The sequence below is a fragment of the Choloepus didactylus genome, chromosome 2 (genome assembly GCF_015220235.1).
Source record: "Choloepus didactylus isolate mChoDid1 chromosome 2, mChoDid1.pri, whole genome shotgun sequence".
Classification (NCBI taxonomy): Eukaryota; Metazoa; Chordata; class Mammalia; order Pilosa; family Megalonychidae; genus Choloepus; species Choloepus didactylus.
Genome location: NC_051308.1, coordinates 58,861,350 through 58,887,303, shown reverse-complemented (window position 1 = coordinate 58,887,303; position 25,954 = coordinate 58,861,350). Strand labels below are relative to the sequence as shown.

At 40.3% G+C, this 25,954-nt stretch overlaps 1 protein-coding gene and 1 pseudogene across 7 annotated transcripts in view; both read left to right on the top strand.

Annotated features, from left to right (window-relative positions):
• The window catches only part of NAV1 (neuron navigator 1), a 266,333-nt gene that overhangs the window by 232,937 nt on the left and 7,442 nt on the right, over positions 1–25,954 (top strand). For 6 of the 7 annotated variants that reach the window (XM_037825060.1, XM_037825057.1, XM_037825059.1 and 3 more), the window contains 14 exons: positions 15,568–15,689; positions 16,421–16,429; positions 19,179–19,375; positions 19,630–19,822; positions 19,916–20,084; positions 20,389–20,486; positions 20,668–20,763; positions 21,007–21,166; positions 21,587–21,822; positions 22,662–22,816; positions 22,961–23,032; positions 23,511–23,707; positions 24,234–24,352; positions 25,626–25,823. In XM_037825060.1, the coding sequence (XP_037680988.1) occupies positions 15,568–15,689; positions 16,421–16,429; positions 19,179–19,375; positions 19,630–19,822; positions 19,916–20,084; positions 20,389–20,486; positions 20,668–20,763; positions 21,007–21,166; positions 21,587–21,822; positions 22,662–22,816; positions 22,961–23,032; positions 23,511–23,707; positions 24,234–24,352; positions 25,626–25,823 (2,021 nt within the window). The remainder of the gene's footprint in view (positions 1–15,567; positions 15,690–16,420; positions 16,430–19,178; positions 19,376–19,629; positions 19,823–19,915; positions 20,085–20,388; positions 20,487–20,667; positions 20,764–21,006; positions 21,167–21,586; positions 21,823–22,661; positions 22,817–22,960; positions 23,033–23,510; positions 23,708–24,233; positions 24,353–25,625; positions 25,824–25,954) is intronic. The other variant, XM_037825055.1, reaches the window with a different exon arrangement.
• LOC119526153 lies at positions 4,709–6,934 on the top strand (annotated as a pseudogene).

The following is a 25,954-nucleotide window of genomic DNA, read 5'->3' as shown; positions in this document are numbered from 1 at the left end:
CTGAGCCCTCAAGCATGGGACTTGCCCTTATGAAGCTCATTACCACAAAGGAGAGTCTAAAGTTGTATGTAATGGTGCCTAAGAGTCTCCCCCTGAGTACCTCTTTGTTGCTCAGATGTGGCCCTCTCTCTCTCTAACTGAGCCATCTCGACAGGTGAACTCGCTGCCCTCCCCCCTACGTGGGACCCGACTCCCAGGGGTGTAAATCTCCCTGGCAATGCAGAGTATGACTCCCGGGGATGAATGAGGACCCGGCATCGTGGGACTGAGAGTATCTTCTTGACCAAAAGGGGGATGCAAAATGAGACGAAATAGTTTCAGTGGCTGAGAGATTCCAAATGGAGTCGAGAGGTCACTCTGGTGGACATTCTTATGCACTATATAGATAACACCTCTTAGGCTTTAATGTATTGGAATAGCTAGAAGTAAATACCTGAAACTACCAAACTCCAACCCAGCAGTCTGGACTCCTGAAGACAATTATATAATAATGTGGATTACAAGGGGTGACAGTGTGATTGTGAAGACCGTGTGGATCACACCCCCTTTATCTAGTGTATGGATGAGTGGAGGAATGGGGATAAAAACTAAAGGACAAATGGGGTGGGATGGGGGGATGATTTGGGTGTTTTTTTTTCACTTTTATTTTTTATCTTGTTCTGGTTCTTTCTGATGTAAGGAAAATGTTCAGAGATAGACTGTGGTGATGAGCGCATAACTATGTTATCATACTGTGGACAATGGATTGTATATCATGGATGATTGTATGGTGTGTGAATGTATTTCAATAAAACTGAATTTAAAAAAAAAAAAAAAAAAACTAAAGGAAGCAATTGATGTTTCCACAATAATTGTGGGAGACGTCAACACATCACTCTCTCCTATAGATAGATCAACCAGACAGAAGACCAATAAGGAAATTGAAAACCTAAACAATCTGATAAATGAATTAGATTTAACAGACATATACAGGACATTACATCCCAAATCACCAGGATACACATACTTTTCTAGTGCTCATGGAACTTTCACCAGAATAGATCATATGCTGGGACATAAAACAAGCCTCAATAAATTTAAAAAGATTGAAATTATTCAAAGCACATTCTCTGACCACAATGGAATACAATTAGAAGTCAATAACCATCAGAGACTTAGAAAATTCACAAATACCTGGAGGTTAAACAACACACTGCTAAACAATCAGTGGGTTAAAGAAGAAATAGCAAGAGAAATTGCTAAATATATAGAGATGAATGAAAATGAGAACACAACATACCAAAACCTATGGGATGCAGCAAAAGCAGTGCTAAGGAGGAAATTTATAGCACTAAACGCATATATTAAAAAGGAAGAAAGAGCCAAAATCAAAGAACTAATGGATCAACTGAAGAAGCTAGAAAATGAACAGCAAACCAATCCTAAACCAAGTAGAAGAAAAGAAATAACAAGGATTAAAGCAGAAATGAATGACATAGAGAACAAAAAAACAATAGAGAGGATAAATATCACCAAAAGTTGGTTCTTTGAGAAGATCAACAAGATTGACAAGCCCCTAGCTAGACTGACAAAATCAAAAAGAGAGAAGACCCATATAAACAAAATAATGAATGAAAAAGGTGACATAACTGCAGATCCTGAAGAAATTAAAAAAATTATAAGAGGATACTATGAACAACTGTATGGCAACAAACTGGATAATGTAGAGGAAATGGACAATTTCCTGGAAACATATGAACAACCTAGACTGACCAGAGAAGAAAGACACTCTAAAAAAGAAAAACGAAGTGGGAGGACTTACACTCCCTGACTTTGAAGCTTATTATAAAGCCACAGTTGCCAAAACAGCATGGTACTGGCACAAAGATAGACATATAGATCAATGGAATCGAATTGAGAATTCAGAGATAGACCCTCAGATCTATGGCCGACTGATCTTTGATAAGGCCCCCAAAGTCACTGAACTGAGTCATAATGGTCTTTTCAACAAATGGGGCTGGGAGAGTTGGATATCCATATCCAAAAGAATGAAAGAGGACCCCTACCTCACCCCCTACACAAAAATTAACTCAAAATGGACCAAAGATCTCAGTATAAAAGAAAGTACCATAAAACTCCTAGAAGATAATGTAGGAAAACATCTTCAAGACCTTGTATTAGGCGGCCACTTCCTAGACTTTACACCCAAAGCACAAGCAACAAAAGAGAAAATAGATAAATGGGAACTCCTCAAGCTTAGAAGTTTCTGCACCTCAAAGGAATTTCTCAAAAAGGTAAAGAGGCAGCCAACTCAATGGGAAAAAATTTTTGGAAACCATGTATCTGACAAAAGACTGATATCTTGCATATATAAAGAAATCCTACAACTCAATGACAGTAGTACAGACGGCCCAATTATAAAATGGGCAAAAGATATGAAAAGACAGTTCTCTGAAGAGGAAATACAAATGGCCAAGAAACACATGAAAAAATGTTCAGCTTCACTAGCTATTAGAGAGATGCAAATTAAGACCACAATGAGATACCATCTAACACCGGTTAGAATGGCTGCCATTAAACAAACAGGAAACTACAAATGCTGGAGGGGATGTGGAGAAATTGGAACTCTTATTCATTGTTGGTGGGACTGTATAATGGTTCAGCCACTCTGGAATTCAGTCTGGCAGTTCCTTAGAAAACTAGATATAGAGTTACCATTCGATCCAGCGATTGCACTTCTCGGTATATACCCGGAAGATCGGAAAGCAGTGACACGAACAGATATCTGCACGCCAATGTTCATAGCAGCATTATTCACAATTGCCAAGAGATGGAAACAACCCAAATGTCCTTCAACAGATGAGTGGATAAATAAAATGTGGTATATACACACGATGGAATACTACGCGGCAGTAAGAAGGAACGATCTCGTGAAACATATGACAACATGGATGAACCTTGAAGACATAATGCTGAGCGAAATAAGCCAGGCACAAAAAGAGAAATATTATATGCTACCACTAATGTGAACTTTGAAAAATGTAAAACAAATGGCTTATAATGTAGAATGTAGGGGAACTAGCAATAGAGAGCAATTAAGGAAGGGGGAACAATAATCCAAGAAGAACAGATAAGCTATTTAACGTTCTGGGGATGCCCAGGAATGACTATAGTCTGTTAATTTCTGATGGATATAGTAGGAGCAAGTTCACAGAAATGTTGCTATATTAGGTAACTTTCTTGGGGTAAAGTAGGAACATGTTGGAAGTTAAGCAGTTATCTTAGGTTAGTTGTCTTTTTCTTACTCCCTTGTTATGGTCTCTTTGAAATGTTCTTTTATTGTATGATTGTTTTCTATTTAACCTTTTTTTTCATACAGTTGATTTAAAAAAGAAGGGAAAGTTAAAAAAAAAAAGAAAGAAAAACAAGGAAAAAAAAAAAGATGTAGTGCCCCCTTGAGGAGCCTGTGGAGAATGCAGGGGTATTCGCCTACCCCACCTCCATGGTTGCTAACATGACCACAGACATAGGGGACTGGTGGTTTGATGGGTTGAGCCCTCTACCACAGGTTTTACCCTTGGGAAGACGGTTGCTGCAAAGGAGAGGCTAGGCCTCCCTATGGTTGTGCCTAAGAGCCTCCTCCCGAATGCCTCTTTGTTGCTCAGATGTGGCCCTCTCTCTCTAGCTAAGCCGACTTGAAAGGTGAAATCACTGCCCTCCCCCCTACGTGGGATCAGACACCCAGGGGAGTGAATCTCCCTGGCAAAATGGAATATGACTCCCGGGGAGGAATGTAGACCCGGCATCGTGGGACGGAGAACATCTTCTTGACCAAAAGGGGGATGTGAAAGGAAATGAAATAAGCTTCAGTGGCAGAGAGATTCCAAAAGGAGCCGAGAGGTCACTCTGGTGGGCACTCTTATGCACACTTTAGACAACCCTTTTTAGGTTCTAAAGTATTGGGGTAGCTGGTGGTGGATACCTGAAACTATTAAACTACAACCCAGAACCCATGAATCTCGAAGACAGTTGTATAAAAATGTAGCTTATGAGGGGTGACAATGGGATTGGGAATGCCATAAGGACCAAACTCCACTTTGTCTAGTTTATGGATGGATGTGTAGAAAAGTAGGGGAAGGAAACAAACAGACAAAGGTACCCAGTGTTCTTTTTTACTTCAATTGCTCTTTTTCACTCTAATTATTATTCTTGTTATTTTTGTGTGTGTGCTAATGAAGGTGTCAGGGATTGATTTAGGTGATGAATGTACAACTATGTAATGGTACTGTAAACAATCGAAAGTACAATTTGTTTTGTATGACTGCGTGGTATGTGAATATATCTCAATAAAATGATGATTAAAAAAAAAAAAAAAAAGAATTGGGGTAGCTGGTGGTGGATACCTGAAACTATCAAACTACAACCCAGAACCCATGAATCTCGAAGACAGTTGTATAAAAATGTAGCTTATGAGGGGTGACAATGGGATTGGGAAAGCCTTAAGGACCACATTCCACTTTGTCTAGTTTATGGATGGATGTGTAGAAAAGTAGGGGAAGGAAACAAACAGACAAAGGTACCCAGTGTTCTTTTTTACTTCAATTGCTCTTTTTCACTCTAATTATTATTCTTGTTATTTTTGTGTGTGTGCTAATGTAGGTGTCAGGGATTGATTTGGGTGATGAATGTACAACTATGTAATGGTACTGTAAACAATCGAAAGTACGATTTGTTTTGTATGACTGCGTGGTATGTGAATATATCTCAATGAAATGAAGATTAAAAAAAAAAATAAAAAGATAATAGGAAATGCTGACCAAACAAAATGAAGCAGGTAACATTACTCAATTTTAATGAATCCTGTGACTTGTACCTAGTTGTTTTTTTTTTTCCCTTTCTTTATGATTTTCTGTTTTCTTCTGGACCCTTGCCACTTCTTTGTCTCTTTGGGCTATAAAAACCCAAATCATCTTTTTCACTTCAAACTGGTCTTGAAAAGATTTTCCTCCAATTTCTTGTAGATGCATGCATTCTCAATAAAATTCACCTTCTCACCAAAAAAAAAAAAAAAAAAAAAAAAAAAAAAAAAAAAAACCCTAGCAATCCGAGAAGAGTGGAAAAACTAGATTTCCAGAGTTATAACAACATAATACTCAGACTCTCCAGTTTCCAAAAAAAAAAAAAAATTACAAACACACAAACAGGAAAGTATGGACCATTCACAGGAAACAAGAAATTTTCTAGAAACCATCTTTGAGGAAGCTCATACATTGGAACAATGAGTCAGACTTTCATCAATTGTCTTAAATATGTTCAATGAACTAAAAGAATCCATATACAAAAAGTAAAGGAAATTAGGAAGACATTGTCTGAACAAAATAAACAGATGGAAATTATGAAAAAAAGAACCAAGCAGAAATTTTGGATCTGCAAAGTACATTAACTGAAATGAAAAACTGATTAGAGAGATTCAATGGCAGATTTGAATAGGCAGAACAAAGGATCAGCAAATTTGAAAACAAAACTATTGAAATTATCCAGTGTGAGAAGCAGAAAAAAAAAAATGTAGAAAAATGAACAGAGCCTGAGGGACCCAAGCAAGACCATCAGCTGTACCAACATATGCATCATTAGAATCCCAGAAGGACAAGAGAAAGAGAAAGAGAAAGAGGCAGAAAAAGTATTTGAAGAAATAATGACCAAAACCTTCCCAAATATGAGGAAAAGACATGAATATACACAATCAGGAAGTTCAATGAACTGCAAGCAGGATGGACTCTAACAGATCTATACCAAGACATCTTAGAGTGAAATTGTCAAAATCCAAAGAAAAAGGATTTTGAAAGCAGCAAGAGAGAAGTGACTTGTCACATATAAGCGATCCTTGTTAAGAGTAACAGTGGATTTCTCATTAGAAACAATGGAGACTAGAAGACAGTGGGATGACATATTTAAAGTCTTTAAAGAAACAAACTGTCAACCCAAAATTCTATATCCTGCAAAATTATCTTTCAAAAATTAAAGAGAGCTCAGAGCGCCCTGTGGTACCATGGATCCATCTCTTGCTTCAGCAGTGTTTGAACAGAACAGACCTGGGGACTATCCCCCCACCTCTTCAGCCTCAACCACCCTCCAGCTGCCTCTCCAGCTGTATGACTTCTGGGCCATCCTCTGCTTGTGGGAACCAGCTAACACCGTTTTTTGTGGTTAGATCCTCAGTGTTGACCAACCATGAGCCCCCAGATCTGTCAGAATTATTCCAGGCCTCTGTTAACTGCCTGGTCAACCTGCATCTGCAGGTCTTCTACACCTACCTCTCTCTGGGCTTCTGTTTCAACCATGATGATGTGGCCCTGAAGGGTGTGAACCACTTCTTCCATGAGTTGGCCAAGGAGAAGCGTGAGGGCGCTGAGTTTCTCTTGAAGATGCAAAACCAGCACAGCAGCCAGTCCTCTTCCAAAATATGCAGAAGCAATCCCAAGATGAGTGGGGTAAAACCCTGGGCGCTGTGGAAACTGCCACAGTCCTGGGGAAGTGGCTGAACCAGGCCCTTTTGGATCTGCATGCCTTGGGTTATGTCAACATAGACCCTCATCTCTGTGACTTCCTGGAGAACTATTTCATAGATGAGGTGAAACTCATCAAGAAGATCGGTGACCACCTGACCAACCTCTGCAGGCTGGCCAGCCCACAGGCTGGGCTGGTTGAGTATGTCTTCTAAAGGTTCACCCTCAAGCATGACTATGAGCCTCTGGAGCCCAGTGGCCTTTGGGGGCCCCCTCTGCATTCCCTTGGCATCCAGGCTTTGCCTGAGTCCCTCCCTGCAGCCAGGAGGCATCTTTTTAACCAGCCACCTTGCCTCTCTCTCACAAGCTGTGAACCAAATGTAAACAATAAAGCTTTTTGCAGCAAAAAAAAAAGGAGAAATTAAGACATTTACAGATAAAAACCAAAGCAGTTCACTACCAGAAGACCTGCCCTACAAGAAATGCTGAAGGGAGTCCTTTAGGCTGAAATAAAAGGACACTAACTTTGAGGACAGTAACTCAAAGCCATAAGAAGAAATAAAGGACATGGTAAAGGGTATCTACATAAGTAAATATAAAAAACTATATTGTATTATGGGGGGTTTGTAAATGCTCCCTATCTCATATATAACTTAACAGGCAAATGTGTAAAATAATATTTAAAATATATGTTGATAGGCATACAATGTATAAAGATATAATCTGAGACAGTAACAATATAAAGGAGGAGAGACAGAAATATATGAGTAGAGAGTTTGTATACTACTGAAATGAGGTTGGTACTAGTCAAACTAGGGAAAAATAAACAGTTCTATGTTACTATTAGGAGACCTTAGTACACCACATTCAATAACAAAAAGAACATCTAGATCAAAGACAGTAAGGAAACAGAAGAATTGCATGATTCAATAAACCAACTAGGTCTAACAAACATATATAAAACTTCACCCAACAACACAGAATACACATACTTCTCTAGTACCCATGGATTATTCTCCAGGATAGGTCACATTTTAGGTCACAAAACAAATATCAATAAATTCAAAAATATTGAAATCATACAATGTATCTTCTCTGACCATAATGGAATGAAATTAGAAATCAATAACAGAGGGAGAACTGGAAAATTCAAAAATCTGTAGAAATTAAAGAATATACATTTGAACAACCAATGAGTCAAAGGAGAACTCACAAGAGAAATTAGGAAATAAATCTTGAGTCAAATGAGAACAAAAGCACACCATACCAAAACTTATGGGGTACAGCAAAGACAGTGCAGAGAGAAATGTATAGCTCTAAATGCTTACATTAAAAAAGAAGAAAGATCTCAAATTGGAGACCTAACTTCATACTGGAGGATCTAGAAAAAGAAGAACAAACTAAACCCAAAGTTAGCAGAAGGAGGGAAATAACAAATATTAGGACAGAGATAAATGAGATAGAGAATAAAAAACAATAGGGAGAATCAATGAAACCAGAAGTTAGTTGTTTGAAAAGATCAATAAAATTGACAAACCTTTAGCTAGACTGACACAGGAAAAAAAGAGAAGACACAAATAACTAAATAAAAAACAAATGAAAGGTGGGACATTACTTCAGACACCACAGAAATAAAAAGGATTATATAAGAAGATACCATGAACACTGTACACCAGCAACCTGGATGAAATGAAAAAATTCCTAGAAACACACAAATTACACACACTCACTCGATAAGAAATAGAAGCTCTCAACAAACCAATAATTAGTTAAGAGATTTAATCAGTAACAAAAAAAAAAAAAAAATCTCCCATGAAAGAAAAGTCCGGGACCAGATGACTTCATTGGTGAATCTTACTAAACATTTCAAGAAGAATTAACAACAATCCTGCCCAAACTGTTCTAAAAATTGAAGAGGGGGGAACACTTCCCAACTCATTCAGTAAGGTTAACAAAATCACTATAATACCAAAGCCAGATAAAGATATCATAAGAAAAGAAAATTGCAGACCAATATCCCTTATAAATATTGATGCAAAAAACCTCAACAAAATATTAGCAATATTTAAATAGCATATTAAAAGAATTACACACCATGATCATGTGGGATTTATCCCAGGGATATAAGGGTGGTTCAATATAAGAAAATCAATTAATGTGATACACCACATTAACAGAACAATAGAAAAAAAAACATGATCATCTCAATTGATGCAGAAAAGATATTTGACAAAATCCCGCACCACTTCTAAATAAAACACTTAGAAAACTAGGAAAGGAAGGAAACTTCCTCAACATGATAAAGGGCAATTATGAAAACCCACACCTAATATACTCAATGGTAAAAGACTGAAAGCTTTCCAAGATCAGGAACAAGACAAGGAGAAAACCACTGCTGCTACTGTTATTCAACATTGTACTGGAAGTTCTAGTCAGAGCAATTTGGCAAGAAAAAGAAATAAAAGGCATCCAAATTGAAAAGGAAGAAGTGAAACTTTCCCTATTTGCATATGGCATAATCCCATATAGAGAAAATCCTGAAAAATCCACAGCAAAGATACTAGGGCTAATTAATGAGTTCAGCAAAGTGGCGGGGTACAAGATCAACACGCAGAAATCACTAGTGTTTCTATACACAAGCAATAAGCAATCAGAGGAGGAAATCAAGAAAAAAAATCCGTTTACAATAGCAAATAAAAGCATAAAATATCTAGGAATAAATTTAACCAAGAACATACACAGGACTTACACATAGAAAACTACAAAACATAGTTGCTAAAAGAAATCAAAGAAAACCTAAATAAATGGAAGAACATTCCATGTTCATGGATTGGAAGACTAGATATTGTTAAGCTGTCATTTCTACCCTAAGCAATTTAAAGATTCAACACAATCAATCCCAATCAAAATTCCAACAGCCTTCTTTGCACAAATGGAAAAGAAAGCCAATCATCAATTTATATGGAAGAGTAAGGGGCCAGAAATAGCCAAAAACATCTTGAAAAAAAACAATGAAGTTGGAAGGTGTGCTGGTTTGAATGTATTATGTCCCCCCAAATGCCATTATCATTGATGTACTCTTGTGTGTGCAAATGTATCAGTTTTGATTAGATTGTGATTCTTTGGGTGTTTCCATGGAGATGTGCCCCGCCCAACTGTAGGTGATAACTCTGATGAGATAATTTCCATGGAGGCATGGCCCCACCCATTCAGGGTGGGCCTTAATCAGTGGAGCTATATAAATGAGCTGACAAGCAGAAGGAACTCAGTGCAGCTGTGAGTAACATTTTGAAGAGGAGCTACAGCAAAGAAGGGCATTTTGAAGAAAGCACGGGAGCTGCAGATGAGAGACAGTTTGAAGACAGCTATTGAAAGCCGACTCTTGCTCTGGATAAGCTAAGAGAGGACAAATAACCCAAGTGCAACTAAAAGTGATGTTTTTGAGGAACTGCAGCCTAGAGAGGAACGTCCTGGGAGAAAGCCATTTTGAAACCAGAACTTTGAAGCAGATGCCAGCCACGTGCCTTCCCAGCTAACAGAGGTTTTCTGGACACCATTGGCAATCCTCCAGTGAAGGTACCCAATTGCTGATGTGTTGCCTTCAACACCTTATGGCCTTAAGACTGTAACTGTGTAACCAAATAAACCCCCTTTTATAAAAGCCAGTCCATTTCTGGTGTTTTGCATTCTGGCAGCATTAGCAAACTAGAACAGAAGGCTTCCACTTCTCAATTAAAAATTTTTTTTACAAAGGTACAGCAATCAACACAGCATGGTACTAGCACAAGGACAGACATATAGAACAAGTGAAATGAAATTGAAAGTTCAGAAATCAACCCTCACATTTATGGCCAATTGATTTTTCACAAGGGTGCCAAGTCCAATCATTGGGGAGAAAATAGTCTATCCAACAAATGGTGCTGGGAAAACTAGATGTCCATATGCAAAAGAATGAAGATGGATTCCTACATCACATCATATACAAAAAATAACTCAAACTTCCTTACTTAGGTTGTTGCTGATGTTCTCATAAACTTTGAGGACTCACGGTTTGGTATGCCAAGTCCTCTGTCTTGGGGCTTCCCCTTGTGAGGCTTGTTCCTGCAAAGGAGAGGCTAAACTTGCTTATAACTGTGCCTAAGAATCTCCCTCAAAGTGCCTCTTTGTTGCTCAGATGTGGCCTCTCTCTCTCTAGTTAGGCCAACTCAGCAGGTGAACTCACTGCCCTCCCCACTACTTGGGACCTGACTCCCAGGGGATTAAATCTCCCTGGCAAAGCGGGATATGACTCCTGGGGATGAATCTGGACCTGGCATTGTGGGATCGAGAACATCTTCTTGACCAAAAAGGGGAAGCAGAATGAAACAAAATAAAGTTTCAGTGGCTGAGAGATTTCACATGGAGTCGAGAGGTCACTCTGGTGGGCATTCTTATACACTATATAGATAACCCTTTCTAGGTTTTAGTGAATTGGAATAGCTAGAAGTAAATACCTGAAACTATCAAACTCCAACCCAGTGGCCTTGACTCTTGAAGACCATTGTATACCTATGTAGCTTACAAGGGGTGACAGTGTGATGGTGAAGACCTTGTGGATCACACTCCCTTTACCCAGTGTAAGGATGGATGAGTAGAAAAATGAGTACAGGGACTAAATGAAGATTGGGGTGATTTGGGTGTTCTTTTTTATTTTTGTTTTTTTATTCTTATTTTTATTCTTCCTGGTGTAAAGCAAATGTTCAAAAATGGATTGGGGTGATGAAGGCACAACTATATGATGGTCTGTGAACAGCTGATTATACACCATGGATGATTGTATGGTACATGAATATACCTCAATAAAACTGAATTTTAAAAAAATGCATATACTCTTTAATCCAGCAATGTCACTTCCAGGAATTTATCCCACAGCTATGCTGTAGATGTGTAAAATAATATATGTATGAGGATATTCACTGTGGCTTCATTAGTAATAAAACAAACATTTGGAAACAGTCTAAAAAAAATAACTCAAAATGTATCATAGACTTAAATAGAAGAACCAAAACTATAAAACTCCTTGAAGAAAACATAGGGAAGCCTCTTCAGGACCTTGTATTAGGTAATGGTTTCTTAGACTTTACACCAAAAGCACAAACAAAAGAAAAAATAGATAAATAGGACTTCCTCAAAATTAAAAACTTCTGTGCATCAAAGGACTTCATCATGACAGTAAAAAGACAACCTACAGAATGGAAGAAAATATTGATAAGGGCTTAATATCCAGAATTTATAAAGAAATCCTACAACTCAACAACAAAAAGACAACCCAATTTAAAAAAGAGCAAAAAATTTGAATAGACTTTTATCCGAAGAAGATCTGCAAATGGCCAAATAGCACATGAGAACATGCTCAAAATTATTTAGGCATTAAGAAAATGCAAATCAAAATTACAAAACCATTTCACACCCACTAGAATGTCTACTTAAAAAAAAAAAAAAACAAAAAAAACAAAATAAGTACTGAAGAGGATGTGGAGAAATAGGCTCCCTTGTTAACTTGTAGTTGGGAAACTAAAATGGTGCAGCCACTGTGGAAAACAGTTTGGCAGTTTCTCAGAAAGTATAGAATTACCATGTGACCCAGCAATCACACTTCTAGGTATATACCCCCAAAAATTGAAAGCAGGAACTCAAACAGATATTTGCACACTGTGATGCTTAGGTTCACATGTCAACTTAACCAGGTAATGGTACCCAGGTGTCTGGTCAAGCACTGCAAGGACATTTGTGGCTGGTTAATAAACCAGAAGGCTGAGTTATTAAATCATCAGTCAATTGACTGCAGCTGTGACTGCTTATGTCAATGAAGGGCAAGTCTTCCACAATGAAAGAATGCAATCAGCTGGATTTAATCCAGTTAGTTGAAGACTTTTAAGCAAGACAGATAAAGTACCTTTTTCTTCTTCGGCTGACCAGCGAAGCGTTTCCTGAGGAGTTCGTCGAAGTTGTCAGTTTGTTTCCTGAGGAGTTCATCAAACATCTTCACTGGAGTTGCCAATTTGCTACCTGTCCTACGGAATTTGGACTCATGCATACCCTCAGTTATGTGAGACACTTTTATAAATCTTATATTTATAGATATCTCTTGTTGATTCTGTTTCCCTGAAGAACCCTAACTAATACACACACCAATGTTCATAGCAGCATTATTCACAATTGCCTAAAGACAGCATCAACCCAGGTGTCCGCCAACAAATGAATAGATAGCAAATTGTGGTATATACATACAACAGAATATAATTTAGTAATAAAAAGGAATGTAGGTTCTGAAACATGCGACAACGTGGATGAAACTTGAAGACATCATGTTGAGTGAAATAAGCCAGATACAAAAGGACGTATATTGTATGATCTTGCTGACATGAAATAATTAGAATAAGCAAATTCATTGAGTCAGAAACTAGAATACAGGTTACCAGGGGCTGAAGTAGGGGTAGGGAATGGGGAGTTAATGCTTAATTGGAACAGAATTTCTGTTTGGGGTGACAGAAAATTTTGGTCATGGATGATGGTGATGGTAGCACAAAATTGTGAGTGTAATTAGCACCACTAAATTACATATATGAATGAGGTTAAAAGGGGAAATTTTAGGGTATATATATATATATTATATTACTAGAATAAATTTTTTAAAAACCATAGGACTGTATAGAACAAACAGTGAACCCTCATGTAAACATGGACTATACTTAAAGAGTATAATTATAATTGTTTCATCAGTTGTAATGAAGGTACCACACTAATACAAAGTGTTAATAGAGAAAACTGTGTGAGGAAAGTATATAAGAACTCTGTATTTTCTGCATGCTTTTTCTGTACAACTTCTCTAGTTAAAAAAATAATTTAACAATAATTTTAAAGAATTAATTTTCTTAGCTGTGATAACAATATTGTGGGAGAATGTCCTTATTCTTAAAAAATACATCCTGAAGAATTTACAAGAAAGTGTCATGATGTCTGCACATTATTTTCAGATCATTCGTATGTGCGTGTGTGAAGAGCAAAAACAAATATAGCAAAATATTAACAATTGTTGAATCTAGGTGGAGGACATATGGTTGTTCATTGAACTAGGCCTTAAGTTTTTTGTATGTGTTTGAAACATTTCAGAAAAACAAGTTGGAGGGGAAAAGAATATGTTCAAAACCCTTTAGCATGGCATATTATCCTCTTCCTGATCTAAGACGTGCCTTTCTTTTCTAGCCTCATGTGCCATCATTTCTCTTACACTCCATTTTCCAACTACACTAATAGTAACAGCCAGCAACTAATGAGCATTGCTATGTGCCAGCACTTTCTAAGAATTTTTATATATATTAATTTATCACAGGTAACAACCCTATAAGGTATATTTTATAGAAGAGGAGAATAAGATCAGAGAAAATAAGTAACTTGCTCAAACAAAACTAGCTATTTCTAGTTTCCCAAGTACACCTTGCTATTTAGGGCTACGGTATGTGATGTATCTTTGTTGAATGAGTGAATCACGTCTTTGGCTAGGAGTTTTCATGTTATCTTCAGTTCATGTTGACCCAGGCTCAAATTGGCCAGGGGATTTTCTTAGAAGCATTCAAAGAATGATGCCTAGCTTTGTTTTATTTTATTTTTTAAATAGGTACAATTGTACATGGCACAAAATTAAAAGTGCATGAATGGTTTCCTAACTATTTGAAGACTGTTTGAGTCTATAACATATCCTTTGATCTTAACTGAACTGTTCAGTGTATTTTAAAAAATTTAATCAATAGACTAACTACTAATTGGAAACCCCAAATAACTGATGATAGACAGATGCACAATATCAGCTCCTAAGATCTTGCTTACCCTATTGTTCAAAGAGAAAATTAGGGTTTTAAGATCCATTTCTGGTCATGGGAAGAATCAGAGAATAACCCAATAAAATCCATATTCCTTCACTTGACAGATCCTGTTTCTAGGAGAACAATTACAAAATAGTCACCTAACTAGTCCTCTACCTCTAGTCTAGTTTTCTTCCAATTCATCTTTCTCATTGTTAATATAATATGCTCTGTAAAAATCTTTTGACAGAGTATTATAGGTATGCAAAATGTTAACATTGGGGGATACTGGCTGAAAGGTTCATTGGATCTCCCTTTACACTGCTTTGCAACTTCCTATAAATCTGTCATTATTTAAAAATAGAAAGGTTTAAAAAATCTGACCATATTATGCCCTTGCTTTAGAATTTTTGCTGCCTGTTACCTATGGCACAAAGACAGATTTCCTTTAAAAGACAGTCAGGGCTCTTGCTGATCTGGCCTCAGCCTAATCTCCGCTCTCACTTCTTGCTGCAGCCCCACGTATGTGCCCTGTGCTGATTCTACCCCATACCACCTGCACTTCCCCAAAGCAAAACCATTTCCCTGCACAGTGTCTTTGCATGTGCTTTTTCTTTAGCCCTAAGTATGTTTTCTAGTGTTCCCATCTGAAGAATTTCTGTTCTTTAGAGACCCAAACATCTGCTCCTTTGTTACTCCTATTCTTCCTTGCTATAGAAAAGTGAGTCATTTTTTGTGCCATTCATAAACTTTTTCACCACTCTGAGGTTTTCTACTCATCAGATGGGAAAACTGAAGCTGTTCAGGTTAAATGCAGGGCACATGGATAGTTATACTTGCCTTGAGCCACCGGGCTCCAGCACTGCTGAAGAAAATCATAAAGAATGGTAGGCTGATGTCCTCATAAAATGGTAGAGGGCTTTAAATAAGCCCTTCTCAGACCCTAGTCAAGCCAAGTTCACTACTTCATGCCACTGCTGTTTCTCCTTCTAGACTGGGAGCTTCTGGAGAACAGAGGTCTTTCTTTTCTTTTTTTAACTTTTGTCATTTTTTCCTGTTGAAACATAATTGGCACTCAGTAAATGTTTGTTGAATGAGTGATCCAAAAAAACGAATACTATGGGCCTAGTAGTTGGTTGGTTCCCTTCCCCTCTTCCTTCTGCAACTAGACTTGCCCTGAGTCTCATGTCTTCTCTAAATCTGCTCCATCTGCGTTCTTCCCACTTATACTTGGCCCCTAGAACTGCGGATCAAGAGACAGAACTCCTCAGACAGCATCTCTAGCCTCAACAGCATCACCAGCCATTCCAGCATTGGCAGCGGCAAGGATGCTGATGCAAAGAAGAAGAAAAAGAAGAGTTGGGTAAGTAGTGGTTTAGGGGAAGGAAACTACCACAGCATAGGGATCAGATCCTTCCAGGATTAACCAAGATGTAATCCCTTCTACTACTAAGCCCCAATTCTGTGTCTGCTCAGAGCCAGGTCTGCTAAATACCTCCCACCCTCCAGTCATACCCTACTTGTTCCAAGGCCATCTCTCCAACCCTTATACACATCTGCTTTCTTTAGGCTCTCCGTTACTGATTAGGATCAAATGTATATGGCAATAAGAAATACCCAGGGGGAAAGTCCTATCAGTCCCCTACCCAACTCCCCCACTCTTTTTTATGCTTCAGAGAGATTTTATCAACAAAGAATTCAATTTAGAATAAAATCAGTGCATTCTAGAAACTGCTGAGGTTATTTCTTCAATTTTTGGAGAGGTATTTGTGGCACTCTCTAGATTACTTCAAAAGGATCCTTTGGCTGGTCCAGAGAGATTTTTTTTTCCTAAATAATCCTAAACTGACTTTGGATGAACCTTCTGAAATTCCTGAGGCAGTTCTGGAACGCTCAGCTCCTCTTCCTGCCTGTGATAAGGAAAGGATTCCCAAACGGAGACTTCTTGTTCTCTTGTCCCCTGTTCAGTAAGACTAGTCCACAGACCCTTGTATAGTGCAGATAGGTACCAGCTATGTGAAATGAGTGATTAAGTGTTGCTTCTTTTTTTCCCCCTCTTCAAAATGCTGACTTCAAATCCCTATTTTTTTCCAGGTCTATGAGGTAAGAGACCCAGTTCCTCTCTCGTTTCCTCTTTCCCTTTGCCATATCTTCCCTACTTCCAGAGCAACTCCCTCTCCCTAAAAGAGGACAGCCACTCATAGCACTAACCATAACAACCATTCCAGAGTTCCTAACTCACTCCACTGCATGGTCTATCCACGGCTGCCCCACCTGAGGACAGAGGAGTGGTCTGGTTGGGGGCCAAATGGTAAGGTGAAACAAAATTCAAATCTATTCCATCCTATCTTCCCCTGTTAAAAAATCTGCCTGTTGTAAAAAGCAGTCAAATTGAGCTCCTCTTATCCAGAAAATGAGTTCTCTTACTTTTTGTTCCATCAAACCTAGAAACCCAAAATGGAAGGGAGTCACTGGATGAATGTTTTCTTGATCACAATTTCCAGAGACCAGTTCAGTTTTGACCTAGCCTGAGGATTTAGCTCTAGAGTAGGAAGAACCAGAGAGAAGTAAAGGATATGGTCCAGTCTAGGGTACCCTCAAGTCACTCCAAAGCCTGAAGCCCCCTGAACATCTAGGGAATTTCCAAAGACATTTCAAGGATTAGAGTATAGTCTAAGACAAACAGAAGGTGGACCTAGAATTTCCATTGTGAACCAAACATCTGAGACTCATTCTAACCCTACCCTCGCATTGTGCTAGGTATTGTAAAGGATATGAGAAATGGTGTCTATAGTATCAGGCCTCAAGGAGCCTACAATATTGCTGGGGAAATAAAATAAATATTGTACAAATAAAACTGATAACCATCCAACAGTGCCAAAATGCTTAATTCAAGCAAAGAGTATTAAGAAGTTCATGGATGAGATTGTAATTACTATAGGCAGGGAAAACCTCACAAAGGAGGTCAAAATTAAACTGAGATGGGAAGGTGATAGGTGAAGAGGAATATGTTGGAATCCTTTCTATACAGTCAATGCTTGATCAGAAGGGAAGCAGTAGGGCAGGGAGAAGACCCATTTAGCTGGAGCCCAGATTGAATAGGGTGGGAATGCCAGGATAATTATTTAAACTTGATTTAGCAAGTTAGCATTTCCAAAGTGTTTTCTACAGATCACTGATCCATTTATATTTTCCTTAAAAAGTGATACCAAAGTAAGATAAATGCATCAGAAACTGCATTTACTACAGTGCACATTCACCCAGTTAAGTTCTAAGAAGTCCTCCAGTAAAGAATCCTGTTCATTTTAATTAATCCATTGTTTCATGAACTCATTTGACCATGGAACCCTTAACCACATAACAACAATCAGCATCTCCCAGTAGTTCTGGCTTTGGGAATACTGAACCACACATAGAACACTATTTTCACTCAGGATTTTATTGATCTTAGCGGGCTTATGTTCCAGGCAGATTGTGCAGATTGTGGTCACAAGATCTCTTTCTGCATTGTACACACACACACACACACACACACACACACGACTTCCCATGAGGCAGTGGTGTAGAGAAAACTTCATTGGACTAAAAATCAGAAAGCCTTTGTTGTAGTCCCAGGTCTTCCTTGGGTTATATAAACTCAAGCTTGTCAGCTCCGCCCTTCTCACCCTCAGTTCTTCATCTCTACAGAGAACTGATCTTTATGGTACATTTAATCTCTAACTGTTCAATGATATTATATTCCTGTAACCAGCCAACTACACACATACTCTCTCACTCATTTTCCCATCCCAGCCAGGGTGGTCCTTCTCCATGTCCTACCTAGTAGAGACCCCAATGCATACCACCCATCAATTCCAACCATCACCTAACATCCTTCCTGTGCTCAAGGAGAGATCCTTAGGATACCCACAAATTTTCCCTTATTTTCTCTCACCATCCCAAAGATCTGGTTTGCCTTTGTCCCCTATAGCCTTTGACCCCTCCTTTACTCTCTGTCTCTTGCTGCCATTCCATGTCAGTGCCCCTGTGTGTGTGATGCATGCTGTATGGATGCATGTGAATGGGTGTGGGACAGGACCCTGATTTGTAACTCTCACCTTCCTAAATCCTTAACACCCATCAAACAAGCTATGATCAGATTATAATATCCCAAGTACCCTAAGGTACCTTTCTTGGGAAGTGTCCCTTATTCTAGAACATTTGAATGGAATTAGTAGAAAGCATCTGCATCTGATTGTTTCAACTATTCTATACTGGGCACAAGGGATATTAAAAGAAACTTTTTTTTTATTTGATAAATAAAGTTAATTAAACATTTTTAAAAAAATACAAAATAAAAGAAACTTGATACCACTCCCTTCTGTTCATTTCCCCAAAATCATATTGTCAGTCTCTGGTTGATAGGTTAATAGATGAATAGATGCTGGCCTGATAAGCCCTAGTCAGAGGAGGCATCTTGAGGTCCAAAGTGAGCTAGGCTCTAGACTAGAGCCATTCTTGGTCTGCTGGAGAAGGTGGGATTGGATTGCTGAGACGTATACCATGTGACCTCTGGGGGCTTTTCTCCATCCCCTCAGAGACACAGTTCCCCCATGGGAGAGAGGAGACTCAAGAAGTTCCTACAGCACACAATAGCAGGCCAAAAAATTCTGCCCTTTCTCCTAGCTCTAATTTCTAGGCAACTCTTCTATTCATATTCCATGAATCAATGAAGCCTTATAGAAGGAGGCTTAATTACTGCAAGAAAATCCCCTGCCTCCACTCCTCTCAGTCTCAGAAGTACCAAACCAATCCTTCTCCATCCCCAAGGTGGAGCCCTAACATCTCTTTACCTGGATCTGCTTTTTTCTAGCTTCGAAGTTCCTTCAACAAAGCCTTCAGTATAAAGAAGGGACCCAAGTCAGCTTCCTCATACTCTGATATTGAGGAGATTGCCACACCTGACTCCTCAGCCCCTTCATCCCCCAAACTACAGCATGGTTCCACAGAGACTGCATCACCCTCCATCAAGTCCTCCAACTCATCTTCTGTTGGCATTGATGTCACCGAGTAAGTGCTAACTGCATGCCACCCAGCCTGGTGCCAATGTAAACTGCTGGCTAGAGTTGGCAGTAAGCCCATCAGATCCTGGACAAATAATACCCCACCACAGACCTCTCAGTGGGTATATGGACCTTTCCTCTCGTTACTGATTAAGTATCTATGGGCAGGAGGAACCAAGACAGACAACCAATCACAGGTCTCAGTATTACCTAGTAACTGGAGTGCTTCTGTAGCCTGGCTTGACTCTCACTTTCTTACAGGGTCCCTGCTCACTCGGTTCCCCATACTAGGCTCTTCCATGCCAGTGAGGAGGAGGAGCCAGAGAAGAAGGAAGTATCAGAGCTGCGTTCTGAGCTATGGGAGAAAGAGATGAAACTTACAGACATCCGCTTAGAAGCCCTCAACTCTGCCCACCAACTGGACCAGCTTCGGGAGACCATGCACAACATGCAGGTCAGTATCCAGCAGAAAGCTGGCAGGAAATAAAAGACCAAGGCTTGAGATCTGTCCACATTTGCTACACTAACCTGTCTGTTCTTGCCACAGTTGGAGGTGGACCTGCTGAAGGCGGAGAATGACCGACTGAAGGTAGCTCCAGGCCCCTCATCAGGCTCCACTCCAGGGCAGGTCCCTGGATCATCTGCTTTATCATCCCCTCGCCGCTCCTTGGGCCTTGCACTCACCCATTCCTTCAGCCCAAGTCTCACAGATACAGGTACCTTTTTGAAAGAAGAACCTATAAGGGTGGAGAAAAGAGGTTTTCGTTCAGGGTTCCACCATTCTGCTTGCTCTGGTAGCATCTTCCTTGGGTCAAGGAGTTAACTGCCTAAACAAAGCAGATGCTAGTGACACAAGACATGAAGAGTTGTTACGGTCCTTCAATCTTAATTATGTTTCAGTTTTTGCCTCTGTTTCTTCTTTATGGGAAATAAAAGACTTATTTGGCAAGGTTAATGACTGGAAGGTTTAGGAAAGACTGTGGGTGCTCCCCAAAACAATAGTCCTTCTCAACCCCACAGACCTGTCACCTATGGATGGCATCAGCACTTGTGGTCCAAAGGAGGAAGTGACCCTTCGGGTGGTGGTGAGGATGCCTCCCCAGCACATCATCAAAGGGGTAAGATGCTTTGGGGAGGGTCTATGTATGAACCAACATAATGCTGTTATTTTTAGCCAAGAAAATCGGGACTCTGAATACCCTCAAAACCAGAGTACTCAACTCCTAAGGCCTTTTAAGATCTTTTTTTTTTAAGAGTCATCTACACTGAGGCTCACAGGCTTCTATCTTGGCCTTATAGGACTTGAAACAGCAAGAATTCTTCCTGGGATGTAGCAAGGTCAGTGGAAAAGTTGATTGGAAGATACTGGATGAAGCTGTTTTCCAAGTATTCCAGGTAAAGGGACACACATACTTAGAAAGGTTGCTTGTCCTCTCATGGGATAGTGAGCCATCTAGTTACTGGGATCTTGGGAACCTTTGATGCTTTATGAAGAAATGATACATAAGAAAATCATATGCTCTTCCCTTTCTCCATCCACTTTCATTCCCTCTAACATTCATTCATTCTTGTGCTGTGTTTGTGTCTTCTCAGTGTTCCTCACCATCTTCTTCCTTTTCTCCCTTTCTATTCTACCAGGACTATATTTCCAAAATGGACCCAGCTTCTACCCTGGGACTAAGCACCGAGTCCATCCACGGTTACAGCATCAGCCACGTGAAACGAGTGTTGGATGCTGAGCCCCCAGAGATGCCTCCTTGCCGCCGAGGTGTCAATAGTATATCCGTCTCCCTCAAAGGTCAGTCTTTGTCTCTTGGGTGAGCTGGTATGGGATGAAAGGAGGGGATCATAAAATAATGCATTGTTCATTTACTCAAGAATTTATTGAGGAACCACAACATGAAGGTTACACTGTGCTTAAAGATTGTGAGATAGAAAAATATGAGTAAGATCCAGGCTTAGCTTTTGTCCCCAGAGACAGTTTTGCCAAGGCTGGCCTTCTCACTCTATCCAGTTACCTCCAGCTCAAAGTGTGTTCCTAAAAATCAAACTTAAGTTTTCTGAAGTAGGGGGTTAGGGGATCCCTTTAGGACCATGGGACAGTTGCCTCTGAGTATTTTCAGGGGGCTCCTAGATGAAGAAAAAAACACCCTTCAGGGTCCCTTGTTATCCTCAGGGCCCTGGTCAAGACTCATGCTTTCTGGGGCTGGGGGTTCAGGTCTGAAGGAGAAATGCGTCGACAGCCTGGTGTTTGAGACGCTGATTCCCAAGCCGATGATGCAGCACTACATAAGTCTCCTGCTCAAGCACCGACGCCTCGTCCTCTCGGGCCCCAGTGGCACGGGCAAGACCTACCTGACCAATCGCTTGGCTGAGTACCTAGTGGAGCGCTCCGGCCGCGAGGTCACCGAGGGCATCGTCAGCACCTTCAACATGCACCAGCAGTCTTGCAAGGTGGCTGCCTCCTGGACCCCTGCCAGTCTTTGTTCAGATCTCAGCCTCACCCAAGGCTCTCCCTTCCCCGGCCATTTCCTGCCCCATCATTTCCTTTTCCCTTTCCTCACCCCTGCTCTTCAGTGCTCTTTAGTGTTCTCTTTTTCTTCCCTCCCCACTCATCCCCTTTTCTAATCTCCCTCCTTTTGCCCCCAATTTCTTTCCAGACTTGTAAGATGAGGGCTCCATTGACCATTGACCTGTTCGTCCTTAATTCCCTTCTCCACACTTTCCCTTTCTTCTGTTAAGCTCCTTTCCCCTTAGTTGATCATTAATTAAATACATCCTTCTCATTTCTACCTAATTCTTGGTCAACCTAGTCAATCCCATCCCTTCTCTTCTGTTTTCTTCCCTCTATCTTTCTTTTCAGTATTACTCTCTAACCTTGGGCTTTCTGGGAAGAAGCACCCAGAATTAAATGTTACATGTTTAGTCTTCCCTACCAAATCCTGACATCTCTTGAGCAGACAGTTGGTTCAAATCTTGGCTTTTCCCAGCTGGAGAAGATGCTTCCAATAATGACAATTCATGGTACCAACTCAGTGAAAATCCATTTAGGATATAGCATGTGTTTCCCACCTTTTGGGGATTTAGGAGTCACTGCTAAAGAGGATTGCTTTAGAGCCACTGGGACCATCAGTCTGTGGTGATCTGGTCTGGTCCAACTGTATCAAATAGCAACTAAAGGCCCCAGGGAAATCTAGAATTAGTATAGCTTCTCCAAAATCCATTTTTTACCAAGGCTTGTCCAAGAGCTTATTACTCTTGAGTGCTGAGCCACTGCCCTTCTTTTATTCTAGGATCTGCAACTGTATCTTTCCAACCTGGCCAACCAAATAGACCGGGAAACAGGAATTGGGGATGTTCCCCTGGTGATCCTATTAGATGACCTGAGTGAAGCAGGCTCCATCAGTGAGCTGGTGAATGGGGCCCTCACCTGCAAGTATCACAAATGGTGAGCTTGGGTCAGGACCAAACTCATGACAGTGCGTGGGAGGAGGGAGAACCCATCCAGTCCAACCTATGAGCTTTCCGTTGTATGGACATGGCAGAAAGCAAGTATTAAGACAAGTCTAAGTCAATCTTTTTCTTCCCACAGCCCCTATATCATAGGTACCACCAATCAGCCTGTAAAAATGACACCCAACCATGGCTTGCACTTGAGTTTCAGGTAAGGACTATGGCCCTGGGTGAACCTTCCAACCCTACCTGAAAGTCTATAAACTAGTTAAACCAAGGCTGTAGCCAGATGGGCAGAGTGCAGAAGGAAGCCCTTCGGGCTGGGATGAGAGAGTACATGTATTTGACATGCCAAGGACAGGGTGGAGGAGGATGCTTGAGGAAAAGAAAAGACTGCAAAACTAGAAGAGACACAGCAACGTTACTATAATTTGGATTCTCTGCCCTTATACATGCTGACCCACGTCAAAGAGGTCAGATGGTTATCTGAAGAGGGCCACTGATTTGAAAGTCAGCTCTGCCTGCCTAGGGCTGCTGCCTTGACTTCAGATGCCCTCGCTATTACCTGAGAAGAAACCAAATGGGCTTCGGTGGGAGGCAGGCAGGAGGAGGGAAGGACTGGCAGGTGATGAACCCTGACAGTGTCCCCACTGCCACTCTGACCCCACTCTCCCCATCCCTGGTGGCAGGATGCTGACCTTCTCCAACAACGTGGAGCCAGCCAATGGCTTCCTGGTTCGTTACCTGAGGAGGAAGCTGGTAGAGTCAGACAGCGACATCAATGCCAACAAGGAAGAGCTGCTTCGGGTGCTCGACTGGGTACCCAAGCTGTGGTATCATCTCCATACCTTCCTTGAGAAGCACAGCACCTCAGACTTCCTCATCGGTACTGGGGATCAGCTTCCCCCTTGGGGTCAGGAGGTGGCTTCCTTTTTCTACTTTACCACCTGGAGGGACGCTCCCTTTTCTTTCTGGAGTCTTCAGCATGTAAAGGAGTTGCCAGCCTCGTGGCTTTAGACTTAGAACCACTTCGTTACTTAACAAGCATTCCTGACACAGTTAGCACCATGATTTGGATAAATCACTTCAACCATCAGAACGCTAACCCCTCTCCCACATTGTTTTCCCACAATTAATGGGGAAAAGGAGGGAAAGTATTCAGGATGAAACTTAAAAGTTCTCCCTCACTCCTTTATTTCACTTCCACCTTGTGAAAGCATTACTTACAAGACTGTCAGCCAGGCAATGAGCACCCACTTGTCTTGAGAACAATCTCAGTATAGCCCAACTCTAAATTTCCTTTAATCCTTTGGATATCAGACCCCACTGCCTGGTACTAAGAAGTAAAATGGGCAGACAGCTGGGGAGAGCTAGGTTCTCAGCCATCTTCATGGCCTCTTCCTTTTCCATAGGCCCTTGCTTCTTTCTGTCCTGTCCCATTGGCATTGAGGACTTCCGGACCTGGTTCATTGACCTGTGGAACAATTCTATCATTCCCTACCTGCAGGAAGGAGCCAAGGATGGAATCAAGGTGAATCCTCTCCTCTGACTTATTCAAACCCCAAGATCAGGCTGTCCTAACTAGTAAACTAGAAAATTGCTTTAATCTTAGGCATGGGGCTTTTAGGGATTAGTAAGTTTCTCTTTCTAACAGGTAGAGTAAGGTATGGGATAGACTCTGCTTTCCTGCCTTTGGCAACTATTCAGCAAATGGCCAAATGATCACTTTCTATGGGGCCATCTCTCCAGTCCTATGCCTTCTGGCTCTAAGCTAAATACAAACCACGCTCTAGGGGTCAGAGTAAATTGAAAAATAATAGAGCTAAGAATTAAGTAAAACCCTGTTATAGTCTTAGCTAATATTAATAAATATTTTAACTTTGGCCAAGTTACTTAATGTTTCTTAACTTCCTCATGTGTAAAAAGGGGATAATAAATCCTATTCTACCTAAATCCCTGGGTTTTTTTTGAAGATAAAATGAAATATGTGGGAAGATTTTTAAAAATCAGAATAAAAACTTTGTGCAAAAGGAAGATGTCATTTGTTTAAAATCTCCTTAGTTTTCCCACCTGTATATTAGGGAGTGATAATCACTGAGGTCCATTCCAGCCCTAATGAACTATGATGCAATGACTGGATGCCTTTGGTCATGTATTTTACATAAAAGTAATTCATCATTTTTAAAATTATAACAGTTTTTTCTTTATTGAAAGATGAACTCTTTTTGAATAAATATGGGTAATTTTGAAAAGAACAAAAATAACAACTGTAGGTAGACTTTAAGGTCAGGGAAAGGAATCAAAATAGACCCATATTGCTGATCAATAATTGTTCAAGTAATTCTTATTGAGATAGATACCTCCTCATGAAATGGCAGATTTCTAGAGGTGCAATAATACACTGATGCCAAAAACTAGTATTTAATTTATAAATCTTGTATTTTAAGTAAAATTCACATGATTATTAATAGTCTTCAAGAAAGTCAAGAAAATTTTAAAAGGTATTGGGGCTAATATGGAAGGATTTCCTAGGTAAAATTGCAGGGTTATAGGATTTGTGCATGTTGAATTTTAATACGATCTGCCAAATTATCTACCAAAATTAACCATTTTATACCAATTTATTTCCCTTGTTGGGAAGCTCATGAACATTCCATGGGGATCAGAACTTCACGGCTTCACATTTGAGGAAGTGCATATTCCCAAGGAGAATGTTCTTTTGTGGGAACTGTCAGGAGACTACAGGAACAAACCTCTGATCTGTGGATTTCCCTCTCAGTAATCACATATCTCCTTCTCTCCAGGTCCATGGACAGAAAGCCGCATGGGAGGACCCAGTGGAGTGGGTCCGGGACACTCTTCCCTGGCCGTCAGCCCAACAAGACCAATCAAAGTTGTACCACCTGCCCCCGCCCACTGTGGGTCCTCACAGCATTGCCTCACCTCCCGAGGATAGGACTGTCAAAGATAGCACCCCAAGTTCTCTGGACTCGGACCCTCTGGTGAGTGGAGGCCATTCTAAGGTAAAAGTATGAGTACTGTAGAACTGAATTCATCGAACTCATCATGCGTCCACTCATGGGGGCCTAGAAGCTGAAGAGAATCAGCAGAGCTAGGAACAGGATGAGGCCAG